Here is a 15,422-nt window from a genome sequence, read left to right as displayed (position 1 = left end):
AAACTGGGCATGTTTTGAGGAAGGAGGACCAGACTGTTGGGTAGGAGGAGGAGTTGAGGTAGAGACTGGCTGGTGGAGAATGTGCTGGAAGCATTATCCGCTAGCCACTGTAATACCTGTTCCTGGTGCTCGGGCCTGGTTAGTGTTGTACCCTGCACCCTACTTAATGTGGTCATCAAGCAGGGGACTGTGGGGAAGCGCAATGCTTGCTGCTGCAGAGGAGTAGGCACGGGATGCGCTGTAGCTTGACTGCAATCTTGCTCCGCAGCTGCATTTCCATGTCCCCGTCCATGTCCCTTTGCGCTAGCCTTAAGCATTTTTAGATGTATATAAATGCGAATTTTATGGTGTATACACCGAGGAAAGCTGGATTGAGCGTATATAGCCTGACTGAATTGCTGTGTATCCCACTTAAGTGTTTGGGGGGTACACACCGTGGAAAGCTGGATTGAGCATATATGGACTCCTCTCCCTGCAGTATAGCTCTGAAAAGAGCTGTTGTTGTTCTTCAGATTTCCTGCCTAGCAGAAGCTAATCCCTCTCTAGCCCTCCGCAGATCTCTGTCCCTATCTCTCCAAGCCGCAAATGAAACAAACATGGCGGCCACTATTCTTATAAATCGGAGGTCACCTTCGGCAGCCAATGGTTTTTTCCATTTTTTTTTCAATGCCTACATTGTCGTAGTTTCTGTCCCACCTCCCCTGCACAGTTATTGGTGCAAAAAAAAGTGGAAAAAGGGAAAGTGGGAGGGGATACAAATTTTTACTGCATTTGCTGCATGGTATTCGGTTCTAATTGAATATCTCAAATAGCCTGATATTCGATCGAGCGCTGTTCGCTCAACTCTACTAGTAATCACTTGTGTTTGACTTGTTATTATGGTAATGGGGGATGTTTATCGCATAAACATTAATGTAATTTTTTTTATTTGGAAATGTTGCTAAAAGTAGTATTGCCCTAAGCTTGACTTAAAGGGGTTGTCCCATCACAAGGATCCTATCTATACTGCTTGTTAATGTGGATGTAAGACTTTTCCTAAATACATTGCTTCAGCAAAACTGCTTTGTTTGTCCACTATCTTACTTTATTCAATTCTTTGTGGCCACAGCCCTGACTTAGCTGCTTATGAGTCAAGTGATGTATCTGCTGCTCTCAGGGGGAGGGTGGAGGGGCTAAGTGCACGGGAGCGAGCCTGTGTATCTAGCTATTCCTGTGTCTACACCATGTGACCTAGCTTCCTGCTCTCAGATAGGGGAGAGGAGCTGCTTTCATCTGTTCTCCCAGTTATCAGGTTAGCTAATTCAATTGTGTTCATTATGGCAGAGACAGGCAGTCTCTCTATGTAACACAGAATGGAGTTGCTGCTGCCTGTACTTCATAGTCCAATATGGGTGGTCGGGGCTACACGTGAATTTGGGGGCGGAGCTATACGACAGGTTGCCTGTGAAACCCCGCCCACCAAATAATGCAAGAAACCAGGAAGAAAGAAGATTTTACAGCAGTAAAGACTGCTGAATATGCGAGGTGGGAATACCCCTTTAACTATGTAGTGGGTAATGGTAGAAGGAAGAGGAGCACAGTAAAAGGGAAACAGACACTGCTGCAGCTCTATTCATATCAAAACTGTTCAGTAGTGCTCTATAATATATTTCATGCTGCTTCCTTCTGAGGGAGAATTAGAGAGCACAATCTCCTGTTTCCGTCATGTACTGTGTATAGGAGATAACACAGCTGCTGATCTCCACCGACCAGCTCAAAAAAACTGAGAATACTGAGAAATAGAGAACACAAATGTCACAAATATTTTTGTTCAGCACGTTTCTACAAAAGTTACAAGTGAATGGAACAGTGATTCAACACTCTTTCTCAGTTGATGCCAACTCATCTTGGACTGAGATACTGTGTATGGCCATCTAAGGTTGTTTAACTACAGAGAATTACCTTCACCTCCCTCACATAACTAGTATTAAATGTGAGACAGTGTGTATAAGGGCAGGTTCACATCTGCACCCGGTCTCCGGTTTAGCAAATCCGGACGGTTTCTTTCTTCTGCCCCGTGAAACTGGACAGGAGATGGAGCCCCGGCAGTCAGATTTCAAACCCATTCACTTGAATGGGTTTTAAAAGGTGACTGCCAGTGTGCATTTTGTTCATGTCTATGAAACCGTTTTTTTTAGCTGGACACAAAATCAGACATGCAGGAGAAACTGTCCAGTTTCGCGGGACAGAAGATGGAAATCGGACAGATTGGCTAAACAGGAGACTGGGCACAGATGTGAACCCACCCTTACTACTACAGTCTGGATTCCAATATATGACACTGTGTAACATTACTGGCCTTGCCAGGAAGTAGATAGCTTTATTCTCTGTGTAGTGGCTAGACCAGGTACTGCAGCTTAGGTCCCATTCATTTGAACTAAGCTGCAGTAACTTTTCCACCGCCAGCTTTTTCACGCAGCTAGCAGCGACAGGATACCGATGCAGTGCATTCCTGTTGTATATTTCACAGTACTACAAGTTTCCATAGATCATTTTGGAAAACCATTGTAATATAGATGCATTAAAATTGTAGTTTTCCCATTTTCATACTTATTTTTTGTGTTGTTGCTCTGTAGTGTAGTAATAGAGCCGCCCTGTACTGCACACACCACTAATGTGATCCTAGTATTAGAGTATGTTCACACTTAACAGACATATTGGGGATTTCTCTGTTTCTCTGCTTTTACAAATATGCAATGTAAAACCTTTATCAGAAAGCTTGTATGTTTTCTAAATGTTAACGTAGGTATTAAGGATGTCAAAGAAAATGATGAAACTTTAATGTTGCCAAAAAATTTCAGATCAATATACAATTTGCACAATTTATTTCATTTTTATGTTTTTTCATATGAATGAATTGTAATTTAAAGGCTTGTTGACACGGGGCAAGAGGGGGCAGATTTTGGGGCTGAATCCACATCAGAATCTGCCCCCTCACAATAGAGGTCTATGTTGACCTCTAGCTTACTTTTTTCCTAGAGAGATATGTTCCCGCTCACGGAAAAAAAGAAGCGAGCTGCCCTTTCTTCAGGCGGATTCCGCGGCTGATTCAGCCCCGGCGTCCGCCTCGTGGCAGCACCCTCTGGACTAGGCCCATTCATTTGGGCCTACTCTGGAGCGGGAAGCTGTGACAGTCGGAAGCCACGACAGTCGTGGCAGGTGCATTTTAGCCTTATTCTGACGCGGCTTCCCACGTCACAATCAGGACCAAAATACGTCATACTATGTCCCGTGTGAACTAGCCCTAATTGGTCTTGATTATCATAATTATACTCTATATAAAGTTTAGTCGCTGTCTGAGATTGGCTCCGAAACGTCACCTTGGAATAACGTCACTAGTTACATGATCTGTCTGAGTGCTGCCATTTTTTGTCTATAAAGATTTATGACTATATTATTCACTGAAATGACATTTTATCTGCATGGTTTTTTTGTAAAGTCTTCAGTTGCTTTGAATGAAACTTGACCATTTTTTTCATATTATATTGGTATTTCAGAAGTGTCCTCTAGGGGGCAGCAAAGTCTTCAGTCAGCAGTAAGTAAGTAATGTCCCTGGGACTTCCCTGTGGTGAACTTGTACTAATGAGAAAGAGCAGCCTGTATGACTGGCATCCAGTGTCCCTCTGTTACCTCCTCCAGCATCTTCATAGGAGACACCTGTCCAGCCACACATTCTCCTTCATCCTCACCATGGTGCAAGGTAAGGGCTGCTGGACTGTGTGTGCTCTACTTGTTACTATTTGCTATTGCCCCTGACTTGTATTATATGTGTCCATCTTATTATTATCTCTATTAATAATACTAATAATAATCTTATTACTGCTTTTATTGGGCATCAGTTTATCCCTCCAGCCACTTTTATATCCTAAGAAGTGAGTCTACTATGTCATTTGTCTATATAGCAAAATTGCTTTTCTAGTGTTTTCTTCAGTAAAAGCAACATATAGTCTTATCTGGCATCCGAGAAAGTTATTTTTCATTCTGGTTCTACAATGCATTTATGTGACTTATTACCCTTTATATTTCGTATTGCGAATAATGGGGCTTACTACTATGCAGATATGACAGACATGAACTCTCTGGAACGGATTCTGCATCCGCCCTGGGTTTACAGCTTTTTTAGCACATATACACAATTAATAGACTTTACATTAAACATTTTGTGTATTTGACTTTTTGTTGCGCAGAATGTGCATTAACATTCCAGGAAAGTTTCATGGTTGTGTAGTCCGGGGTACGGTGAGTGTTCAGCAACAGTTGCACTATAGAAGGTTGTGTTTGTAGCCCATGTCCTACTCTCGCAGGACAGATAATGCAGTCGTTTTTCCCTCAAGGTGATATTACCTAGAATTGTGCCAAACAAACTCTTCCATGTCTGTACATTATCTTATTATTACATTATATGAAACCAGTTCAGACTGTGTAGCTTGTACAATGCGTTCTGAATAATAATAGGGCACAAGTTAATACAAAATGTTAAATGTCAAGGGAAAAACCTTAAATTCCAACTATATAGCAGCGACTCTTAAGGGGTTAATGTAACATTGCGATCGGGAAATATGTTTCTTATTCCATTATAACCTGCTGCTTTAGGTGTTCAGTTCCCTTGTCCCAGACAGAGACCTGGTAGGACTCTATACTGTGTTTCCATAGGCTCTGAATGGACTCAGTACATCACCATATTGCAGAGAGGGGACAACAATCTGTAATATAATGTCTAGTGGGCTATACAGTGCTACAAGATGGTAACCTTACCCAGTATGGTTGATACTAATTCGTAGATGACTTTTAGTATGTAATATGGTCAGGTTATGTCGGGCATTGCAGCATATATAGTATATTCAGCAGAGCTTCTTTTATCCAGCACGATAGTGTTAACATCTTGGCAGCACTTCATAAAGTATATATTTAGGCCGAGTGTTTTATCAGTGCTCATAGATCACAATTATCAGCTGAATTAATACAGATATAACATAGAGGACGATACGGCCCTGTAATATACGTGCAGGCTATTAATGCAGTGTACTGGGTTGTAAACTACAGGACTGAACAGTTTATCCTGGGATTGTTTCTTCTTAAGGTCATTTTTATAGATGAACATTTTTTAATTAAATGATACTGAATTTTATTGGAAATATGTTAACTGCAATATTTTCTAAACTCTGCATAAAAAAACTTAAGTAAAATGAATATTGTCCAGAAAAATAACTAAGGACGGCAAGCCTTGTGAGATTTCCTTGTCATTACAGGGTATTATATCTCTCTGTATTCACTGTACTATGATCAATATTCTAGGGCAAATTAATAATACAAGGTAGGGGTACAGAAAGCAAATGTGTCAGGTGTTAAGGAAGAAAGAGAGTTGCATACTAGAGATGAGCGAGTAGTATTCGATCAAGTAGGTATTCGATCGAATACTACAATATTCAAAATACTCATACTCGGTTGAATACCACGCGGTAAACGCAGTAAAAATTCACACTATAAATATACACTGTATACGTTTTTTTTTTTCAATGCCTATGTTGTCCTAGTTCCTGTCCCACTTCCCGTACATAGTTATTGGTGTAAAAAAAGCACCAAGGAAGGAATTTTTAAGCGTGGTATTCAACAGAGTACGAGTATTTAGAATACCGTAGTATTCGATCGAATATGTACTCGATCGAACACTACTTGCTCATCTCTATTGCATACCAGGTTGCAAGCCTATGTGTATGGTATTGTCATGATATCTAAAAGGTAAATAAACCATATGTGTCATCTGTACATGTCATCGCCTAACATCACAGTGTCATTGAACATCCAATGGTGACCGTGTGAATGTGTTTCCATTGCTCATGCATGTGACTCATTGATAAAATGTTGCAGTAGGAAAACAGGTGCCTGACTTCTCTCTTACAAACTTTAATATGTTTCATCATCATCATTACCATTACGAATCTACTCCTTTTAGATCAGTGCTCAGAAAATTGAGAGTATAAGGGGCAATGCGGTGGCTAAGTGGTTATCACTGTAGCCTTGCAGCGCTGGAGTCCTGGGTTCGAATCCTGCCGGGAACAACATCCGCAAAGAGTTTGTATGTTCTCTCCGTGTTTGTTTAGATTTCCTCCCATTCTACAAAGACATACTGATAGGAAAAAAATGTACATTGTGATCCCTATAATCTACATAAAAAAGAAAATTGAGAATATGGAACAAAAATTATATTTGACAGTTTTATTTTCTGCGATGGTACCATGGAGTTCCATGAGGTTTAATGTCTTATAGAAAATGTTCGAAAATGAAAAATAGACAGTGCTCCTAAGGGTAATAAGATCCCTGAAAAAGAGAGTAGCTCATCTCTCTGTGTTGTGCTAAGGTAGATGACACTGCAATAGGTTTAATAAGTCATTTTCAGCTTCACCAAATAGTACAGTAACGTTTCCTCGAAACATCAAAGCCAATTGAATAACCGCCTGCTCAGCTCCAAAAATCTATATGTAATGTCCAATGCCAGGTGACATGTGCCAACAGGAGATCTATGCCATATATGCCGCAGAGGTGGATGTCAGTAAACAAAAGGATATACATATTGATATAACTTTTATTGTTATGCTCGTGAAGCATGCTAATAAAATATATCTTTTGGTTTGCCAACAGCCATCTTTCCATTGGCATTCATCTCCCGCTGGCACATTTCACCTGGCTTAGTTCTTTGTCAGTCCTATGGGTGATTCATATATATTCATACAAAGCCATGCAAAATTATTCTCTAAAAGAAAAATTGTATACTGTTGCTTTGCTTCTAGGCCAAAATGTTTCCATGTGACTAAGGTTCTCCATTCATTTATTTGCCATTACTTGCAATGTGCAAACATAGTCCACAGTACTGCTGAGACATTGTAATACAAATGCTATGGAGTTATTGACATTGGTTGGATCCCTAGTATCTTCAAATATGTTCCTTCTCTATGCAGGATGAACAAGACAAGACACTGGTGAATACTGGTAGTGGAACCTATGAGGATGTAACTACAATACTTGGAGTCTTGCACAAGTGACAATGGGAGCCAATAATTCAAGCAAAACTACAGTGTGTGATGGCAATGAGGAAGGTGAGGGAAGCTCGGGTGAAGTATGCCTTAAAGTAATATTATTAGTACGGTCGGAGGGGGCAAACTTGTCATCCATCATGAGCTATGGCCTACTGGGCAGATACAGAGGATTTCTAGTGCTTTCTAGTAGGAAGTCATATTTGATGTGCGATTATGATGGCCTGCTATGGAGAGGTAGACAGTTCTGCAGTTAGACAGACTATAGTATTGTAAAAGAAAAGATACTTGTATTTCACGTAAATGTTGTTTGACCCTTGTCTTACCAAATGCCAAAGAACCATAGTCAGCTATAAGAAGGATTTGATGGTAAATTTTTAGATGGTAAAGTGTTTAAAGGGCTTTTCCAGCCCTTGAAAAAGCACTTCCACTAAATCCACAATGGTGTCAGACAACAGTCAGATGGACCACTAACATTGTGTTTACAAACTGAGGCCAGTGAACCACATTGACTGGGGACTGTTGTTTTAACACTGAAATTGGTGGCTGCTAAAGATGTAAAATTTCAGGAAAACAAAGCGCCTGGGTCTCCAAACCCTGTCTGTAATGTGAATGTAGCCTTATACTGCCGTAAAATAATAAAATAAATAATAAGCGGTTTTCCAGTTCCCCGCCATTGCAGTGCCAGTGCTTCTCTGTTCCTCCAACAGTCATTTTTTAACCTTTACAGTGAGTAATGACATGGACATGTGACCACTGCAGGCAAACACTGGCTTTAAGCAGTGACATGTCTGGTCTGGCTCTATCAGTGACATCACGGAGGTCACTGCTGTGGCCAGTGATTGGCTGTGAAGGTCACATGTCTGTGGTGGCACATCATCGCTGGAGCAGGAAGAACAGAGACTGGCGGGGTACCTGGGAAGAGCTGGTACAGAAGCAGTGGGGAATCAAAGTCATTAGAATATATTTTCTATTTGTATCTATTACTATTAGGTGGCTGGACAACCTATTTAATGGGAACATCTAATTTACCTCCTTTTCAGTATGTGTCATTTGTATAGGAGGTGTTTAGTTGCCCTCTGTTTGCCAATGTTTGGATGCACTTGTGCTTTCTAATCCATCGCTATTATAGCATCAGCCACTTTAGCCTACTGTAGAAGTTGTTGTATTTATGGGTTTTCTTTAATTTTATTTCAATGTGTATGTGGAGAAAAAAATGTTAAATTTTGATACTAATGATAAAAAGACAACTGGTCAAAAACACAACTGTAACTCTGTACCGCCGAGTTTTTTTTCTCCGTATTGTCCATCTGATTTCTTTCTGTATCCTATGGATTACATCCATCAGCCTGTGACTATCTAGCTTCATTGGTCCACACCAATAGCGTTCATAGTCTCCTACATAGTCTCCACCAGCAGTAGGGATCATCAGTGACCTCCAGTGAAGCGCTATATTACATATCAATAACAATGATTACAGTAAAAACATATCTGTTCTATTTACTGTGTTTCTGAGGAAACCGGTAAAGGCTGATTTCTTCAAGTGTCCTATAGCCTGGCACAAGTATCTTAAATACCGTGGAAACAAGGTCATGACTCTGCTCCCCGTTTGAAAGACGCAATTGGTCGTAAAGTCATAGAAATGCTCCTGAGATGTTACTTAGCATGTTACATAACCTTGTTGTGTCCCTGCTTTTGTCTTTAAGAGAGCTTTCTGCAGCTCAGATATCAGAAAGGAAAAAGCCTTAGGTCTTGCCTTAGGCTTTTCTTTGTTTGTTTTATTTGCAAGTGAACATTCGAATTTTTTATAATATTTTACACATTCCTTATAAAAACTGTCTTAAAGTGTTGCCCATACCAACTACATTCATGATTTTAATATTCAAAGTAGATCTGAAAATAAGCTTTGAGTTGACTATTATATACTATATTTTGCTATGACGTAATGTGATACTGTTGCCGAGGTAGCAATATGACCCCTTCCTTTTTGCACGGACCCCTTTAATAGGACTCATTCATGATAATCAATAAGTGTTATATGGTTGCCTCAGTAACTGGACTGCAGAATGTGCATTAATGTCTTTCCGTACTTGAAGCCAGATTTGGTAGGAGAATAGCATTAAAGATTGGGAGGGAACTTTCCTATGGAACGAACAATCTGTCTGGTCTGGTCATGTGCAATAAATGCAGAAAAGTGTAGACTAAATGTAGAGAATAGAGATGAGCGAACACTAAAATGTCCGAGGTTCGAAATCCGATTCGAACAGCCGCACGCTGTTCAAACGGATTTCGAACCCCATTATAGTCTATGGGGGGAAATGCTCATTTCAGGGGTACGCAAAATTCGATAAAATTATACTTACCAAGTCCACGAGTGATGGTCAGGCTGGATTCCTCTTGAAGTCTTCTCCCGGCGCAGCGTCTTCCGGCTGGAATTCACTCTGCCTAGGCAGAGTGAATTCCAGCCGGAAGACGCCGCGGGGACGCTGCACGGAGAAGACTTCTAAAGGTAAGAGAAGAACCAGCGTTGATTGGCAGAATGTATTGCATTCTGCCAATCAATGCTGGTTCTGCATTGAACCTTAAACTTCAAACAGCTAGTAGTGTTCGATCGAGTACGAGTATTTCGAATACTGTAGTATTTGATCGAACACCTACTCGATCGAACACTACTCGCTCATCTCTAGTAGAGAAGCAAAAGCCAGAGGGTTTGCAACTAGAATGAAATGTGTTTGTTTGGGTCCTACACTATGACGTCTTATATAATAAATATAATTATTTCTTCTTAAATAGATATTTAGTTTTGTTTTTTAATTTGCACAATTTTAATCAGACATGTATACATATGGGAAAGTGTATTACTAAAGAAAAATAAAATTAAAAACCTGTATTATTTAGGGGATAGAAATACCCCTCAAGTCTCATGTACACAGCAGAATCCCTTTCAAAAACGTATATCCCCTTAACTTAGAATCCTACAGCCACTATTCTCTGTACACAATAAGACTGAGTTCAGACAGAGTTTTTTGATCCGGAATTTGGCGCAGAGGCCGCCTCAGATACCGGACCAAAAAACGGGTAGCCGTGGTTGGATGCCGGTGCATTGCACCAGCATCCAGTCGCGGCACCCTGCTCCTGATTAGGCCAAAATGAATGGGCCTATTTAGGTGGGATGGAGTGTCTTCAGGCGAACATCCATGGCTGAATCAGCAGCCGAATGAAGAAATGACCAGCTCCTACCGTGTTTCCCCTAAAATAAGACAGTGTCTTATATTAAATTTTGGTCCAAAAGACATGCTATGCCTTATTTTCAGGGGATGTCTTATGTGCTTGTTGTGCAAAGACTTGTATGAAGAAAAACATTGCAGCCGGTATCACATTGCTGATGCCACTGTGATACCGTACGTTGTATCCACTGTTCCTGCTGCTGTGGGATGAGCTGGGAGAGTGGACCCCCCGCCGCATACGATGCTTAGTGTATGCACCTCCCAGCTCACCCTACAGCAGCAGGAACAGTGGATACAACGTGCGGTATCACAGTGGCATCACCTTCATACAATATTTGTGCAGAAAGATTATTACCCTATTATTGGGGGATGTCTTACTTTCAGGGGGTGCCTTATATTAGGCAATTCAACAAAACCTCTGCTATGTCTTACTTTCGGGGGATGACTTATTTTCAGGGAAACAGGGTATTGATTTCAAAGGAAGGCGGGGTTTTTTTTTTGGTCAGGACTTTGACGCAGACTCTGCGTCAAAATCCTGACCAAAATATCCCATCTGAATTCAACCTCAGGGCACATTCTGAGGATAAGTTCACATGGATATTTTTGGTCAGGACTAGAGATGAGCGAACACTAAAATGTTCGAGGTTCGAAATTCGATTCGAACAGCCGCTCACTGTTCGAGTGTTCGAATGGGTTTCGAACCCCATTATAGTCTATGGGGAACATAAACTCGTTAAGGGGGAAACCCAAATTCGTGTCTGGAGGGTCACCAAGTCCACTATGACACCCCAGGAAATGATACCAACACCCTGGAATGACACTGGGACAGCAGGGGAAGCATGTCTGGGGGCATAAAAGTCACTTTATTTCATGGAAATCCCTGTCAGTTTGCGATTTTCGCAAGCTAACTTTTCCCCATAGAAATGCATTGGCAAGTGCTGATTGGCCAGAGTACGGAACTCGACCAATCAGCGCTGGCTCTGCTGGAGGAGGCGGAGTCTAAGATCGCTCCACACCAGTCTCCATTCAGGTCCGACCTTAGACTCCGCCTCCTCCGGCAGAGCCAGCGCTGATTGGCCGAACGCTGGCCAATGCATTCCTATGCGAATGCAGACTTAGCAGTGCTGAGTCAGTTTTGCTCAACTACACATCTGATGCACACTCGGCACTGCTACATCAGATGTAGCAATCTGATGTAGCAGAGCCGAGGGTGCACTAGAACCCCTGTGCAAACTCAGTTCACGCTAATAGAATGCATTGGCCAGCGCTGATTGGCCAATGCATTCTATTAGCCCGATGAAGTAGAGCTGAATGTGTGTGCTAAGCACACACATTCAGCACTGCTTCATCACGCCAATACAATGCATTAGCCAGTGCTGATTGGCCAGAGTACGGAATTCGGCCAATCAGCGCTGGCTCTGCTGGAGGAGGCGGAGTCTAAGGTCGGACCTGAATGGAGACTGGTGTGGAGCGATCTTAGACTCCGCCTCCTCCAGCAGAGCCAGCGCTGATTGGCCGAATTCCGTACTCTGGCCAATCAGCGCTGGCCAATGCATTCTATTAGCCCGATGAAGTAGAGCTGAATGTGTGTGCTAAGCACACACATTCAGCACTGCTTCATCACGCCAATACAATGCATTAGCCAGTGCTGATTGGCCAGAGTACGGAATTCGGCCAATCAGCGCTGGCTCTGCTGGAGGAGGCGGAGTCTAAGATCGCTCCACACCAGTCTCCATTCAGGTCCGACCTTAGACTCCGCCTCCTCCGGCAGAGCCAGCGCTGATTGGCCGAAGGCTGGCCAATGCATTCCTATGCGAATGCAGACTTAGCAGTGCTGAGTCAGTTTTGCTCAACTACACATCTGATGCACACTCGGCACTGCTACATCAGATGTAGCAATCTGATGTAGCAGAGCCGAGGGTGCACTAGAACCCCTGTGCAAACTCAGTTCACGCTAATAGAATGCATTGGCCAGCGCTGATTGGCCAATGCATTCTATTAGCCCGATGAAGTAGAGCTGAATGTGTGTGCTAAGCACACTCATTCAGCACTGCTTCATCACGCCAATACAATGCATTAGCCAGTGCTGATTGGCCAGAGTACGGAATTCGGCCAATCAGCGCTGGCTCTGCTGGAGGAGGCGGAGTCTAAGGTCGGACCTGAATGGAGACTGGTGTGGAGCGATCTTAGACTCCGCCTCCTCCAGCAGAGCCAGCGCTGATTGGCCGAATTCCGTACTCTGGCCAATCAGCACTGGCTAATGCATTGTATTGGCGTGATGAAGCAGTGCTGAATGTGTGTGCTTAGCACACACATTCAGCTCTACTTCATCGGGCTAATAGAATGCATTGGCCAGCGCTGATTGGCCGAATTCCGTACTCTGGCCAATCAGCACTGGCTAATGCATTGTATTGGCGTGATGAAGCAGTGCTGAATGTGTGTGCTTAGCACACACATTCAGCTCTACTTCATCGGGCTAATAGAATGCATTGGCCAATCAGCGCTGGCCAATGCATTCTATTAGCGTGAACTGAGTTTGCACAAGGGTTCTAGTGCACCCTCGGCTCTGCTACTTCAGATTGCTACATCTGATGTAGCAGTGCCGAGTGTGCATCAGATGTGTAGTTGAGCAAAACTGACTCAGCACTGCTAAGTCTCTGCATTCGCATAGGAATGCATTGGCCAGCCTTCGGCCAATCAGCGCTGGCTCTGCCGGAGGAGGCGGAGTCTAAGGTCGGACCTGAATGGAGACTGGTGTGGAGCGATCTTAGACTCCGCCTCCTCCAGCAGAGCCAGCGCTGATTGGTCGAGTTCCGTACTCTGGCCAATCAGCGCTGGCCAATGCATTCTATTAGCCCGATGAAGTAGAGCTGAATGTGTGTGCTTAGCACACACATTCAGCTCTACTTCATCAGGCTAATAGAATACATTGGCCAATCAGCGCTGGCCAATGCATTCTATTAGCTTGATGAAGCAGAGTGTGCACAAGGGTTCAAGCGCACCCTCGGCTCTGATGTAGCAGAGCCGAGGCTGCACAAGGGTTCAAGCGCACCCTCGGCTCTGATGTAGGAGAGCCGAGGGTGCACTTGAACCCTTGTGCACCCTCGGCTCTGCTACATCAGAGCCGAGGGTGCGCTTGAACCCTTGTGCACACTCTGCTTCATCAAGCTAATAGAATGCATTGGCCAGCACTGATTGGCCAGAGTACGGAATTCGGCCAATCAGCGCTGGCCAATGCATCCCTATGGGAAAAAGTTTATCTCACAAAAATCACAATTACACACCCGATAGAGCCCCAAAAAGTTATTTTTAATAACATTCCCCCCTAAATAAAGGTTATCCCTAGCTATCCCTGCCTGTACAGCTATCCCTGTCTCATAGTCACAAAGTTCACATTCTCATATGACCCGGATTTGAAATCCACTATTCGTCTAAAATGGAGGTCACCTGATTTCGGCAGCCAATGACTTTTTCCAATTTTTTTCAATGCCCCCGGTGTCGTAGTTCCTGTCCCACCTCCCCTGCGCTGTTATTGGTGCAAAAAAGGCGCCAGGGAAGGTGGGAGGGGAATCGAATTTTGGCGCACTTTACCACGTGGTGTTCGATTCGAACATGGCGAACACCCTGATATCCGATCGAACATGTGTTCGATAGAACACTGTTCGCTCATCTCTGGTCAGGACCAAAAATACGGCTCCCATTGAAATCAATGGGAGCCGTTCAAGTGTTTTTTCCTTGAGCTATAAAAAAGAAGCAAGATGCTCATTCGCCTCGCAATTCGACCTGAAGACACTCCCTCCTCCCGACTAGACCCATTCATTGGGCCTAATCCAGAGTGGAGTGCGCGACTGGATGCTGGTGCAGCGCCCCGGCATTCATTCGCGGCTACCCATCTTTTGGACCGGAACTCCAGTCCAAAAACCCCAACTGAACTTACCCTAAGAATAATTTGCGACCTGTTAAAAGAAGTTTGCTTTTTCATATACAAGCCAAATTCTCTTTAGACAATTTTCTGTTATATTGAGATATTGTTGAATTACTTCTCAGATGTCAAATTGTTATTGACCCTTTCAGAAAGGCGGAGATCTTCCAGCGACGTATGATGACATTTGCTTGGTGTAACTTTCCACCATCAACATGTTTTTATTGTCTACTTTAGGAAAGACCTCGGGACACTGGAGCCCAGCGAGGTGTAATTACATACACAATAGAGGTATAATTGTACATATGTAAAAGTCACAGTATAAATATCTACATTATAATCCTAGGTGACATAAGAACAAAGCCTAAAGATAATGCAGCACTGGATTTACCTTTAAAGACACCATAGGCAGTAAAGACATATCAGCCAGTGAAGACATATCCAAGACATAGCCATAGAGAGCCACGAATTCAAGTGCAGTGAAACTGAACCGACATGTCATACCTATGTGCCATCTGTTATCTCTACAGACCCATACATTTCTTTAATAATTCTAGACCACAAAATGAACAGTAATAGGACCTCTCATGATACCTTACCGTCGTCTTATGGTCCTCTAACACAGACCCACAATAATACACTGCCCGGCCAAAAAAAAAAGTCGCGAGTGTTAATATTTAGTTGGGCCACCATGAGCACGAATAACAGCACGCATCGTCTCGGCATGGAGTCTATAATGTTCTGTAGTGTAGACTCAGGGATTTTGATCCAATTCTCGAGTATCAGGGAGCCCAGGTTACGCAGATTCGTTGGGGGTGGTGAGTGACAGCGCAGGTTCCTTTCCAGCACATTCCAGTGTTTCGTCTGCTTCTCGTCGCACCCGAATACGACCATCATTCTGGAACAATGTGAAACGTGATTCATCTGACCACATGACCTTTCTCCACTGCTCTAGGGTCCAATCCTTGTGGTCTCTTGCAAATGACAGGCGCTGACGTCTGTTGGTCTCTGTCATCAATGTGGCGATGTTTCGTGTGGCGACACAACTGTTGAGACCCATTCCTTTGAGTTCTCGTCGCATTGTTCGCTCCGAAATGTGTTGCTCCATCGAGTTGAACATCTGTGAGCTCAAAGGTGGTTTTCTGGCAGTTATTCTTCATCAGTCTAGGGACCCACGACCTTGAGTTTCGAGTATAGTCTTAC

The 15,422-nt window shown here is 43.1% G+C and overlaps 1 protein-coding gene across 1 annotated transcript in view; it reads left to right on the top strand.

Moving 5' to 3' along the window:
- Nucleotides 1-3,639: 3,639 nt before the first annotated feature.
- The window catches only part of STK32A (serine/threonine kinase 32A), a 151,471-nt gene continuing 139,688 nt past the window's right edge, over nt 3,640-15,422 (top strand). Inside the window, exons 1-2 of the mRNA XM_075274726.1 lie at nt 3,640-3,739; nt 6,996-7,133. Of these exons, the coding sequence (XP_075130827.1) occupies nt 7,082-7,133 (52 nt within the window). The 5' untranslated portion in view covers nt 3,640-3,739; nt 6,996-7,081. The remainder of the gene's footprint in view (nt 3,740-6,995; nt 7,134-15,422) is intronic.

The sequence above is a fragment of the Leptodactylus fuscus genome, chromosome 5 (genome assembly GCF_031893055.1).
Source record: "Leptodactylus fuscus isolate aLepFus1 chromosome 5, aLepFus1.hap2, whole genome shotgun sequence".
NCBI classification, from domain to species: Eukaryota; Metazoa; Chordata; class Amphibia; order Anura; family Leptodactylidae; genus Leptodactylus; species Leptodactylus fuscus.
The sequence above is the reverse complement of the archived record's forward strand: the minus strand, read 5'-3'. Positions and strand labels throughout refer to the sequence as shown.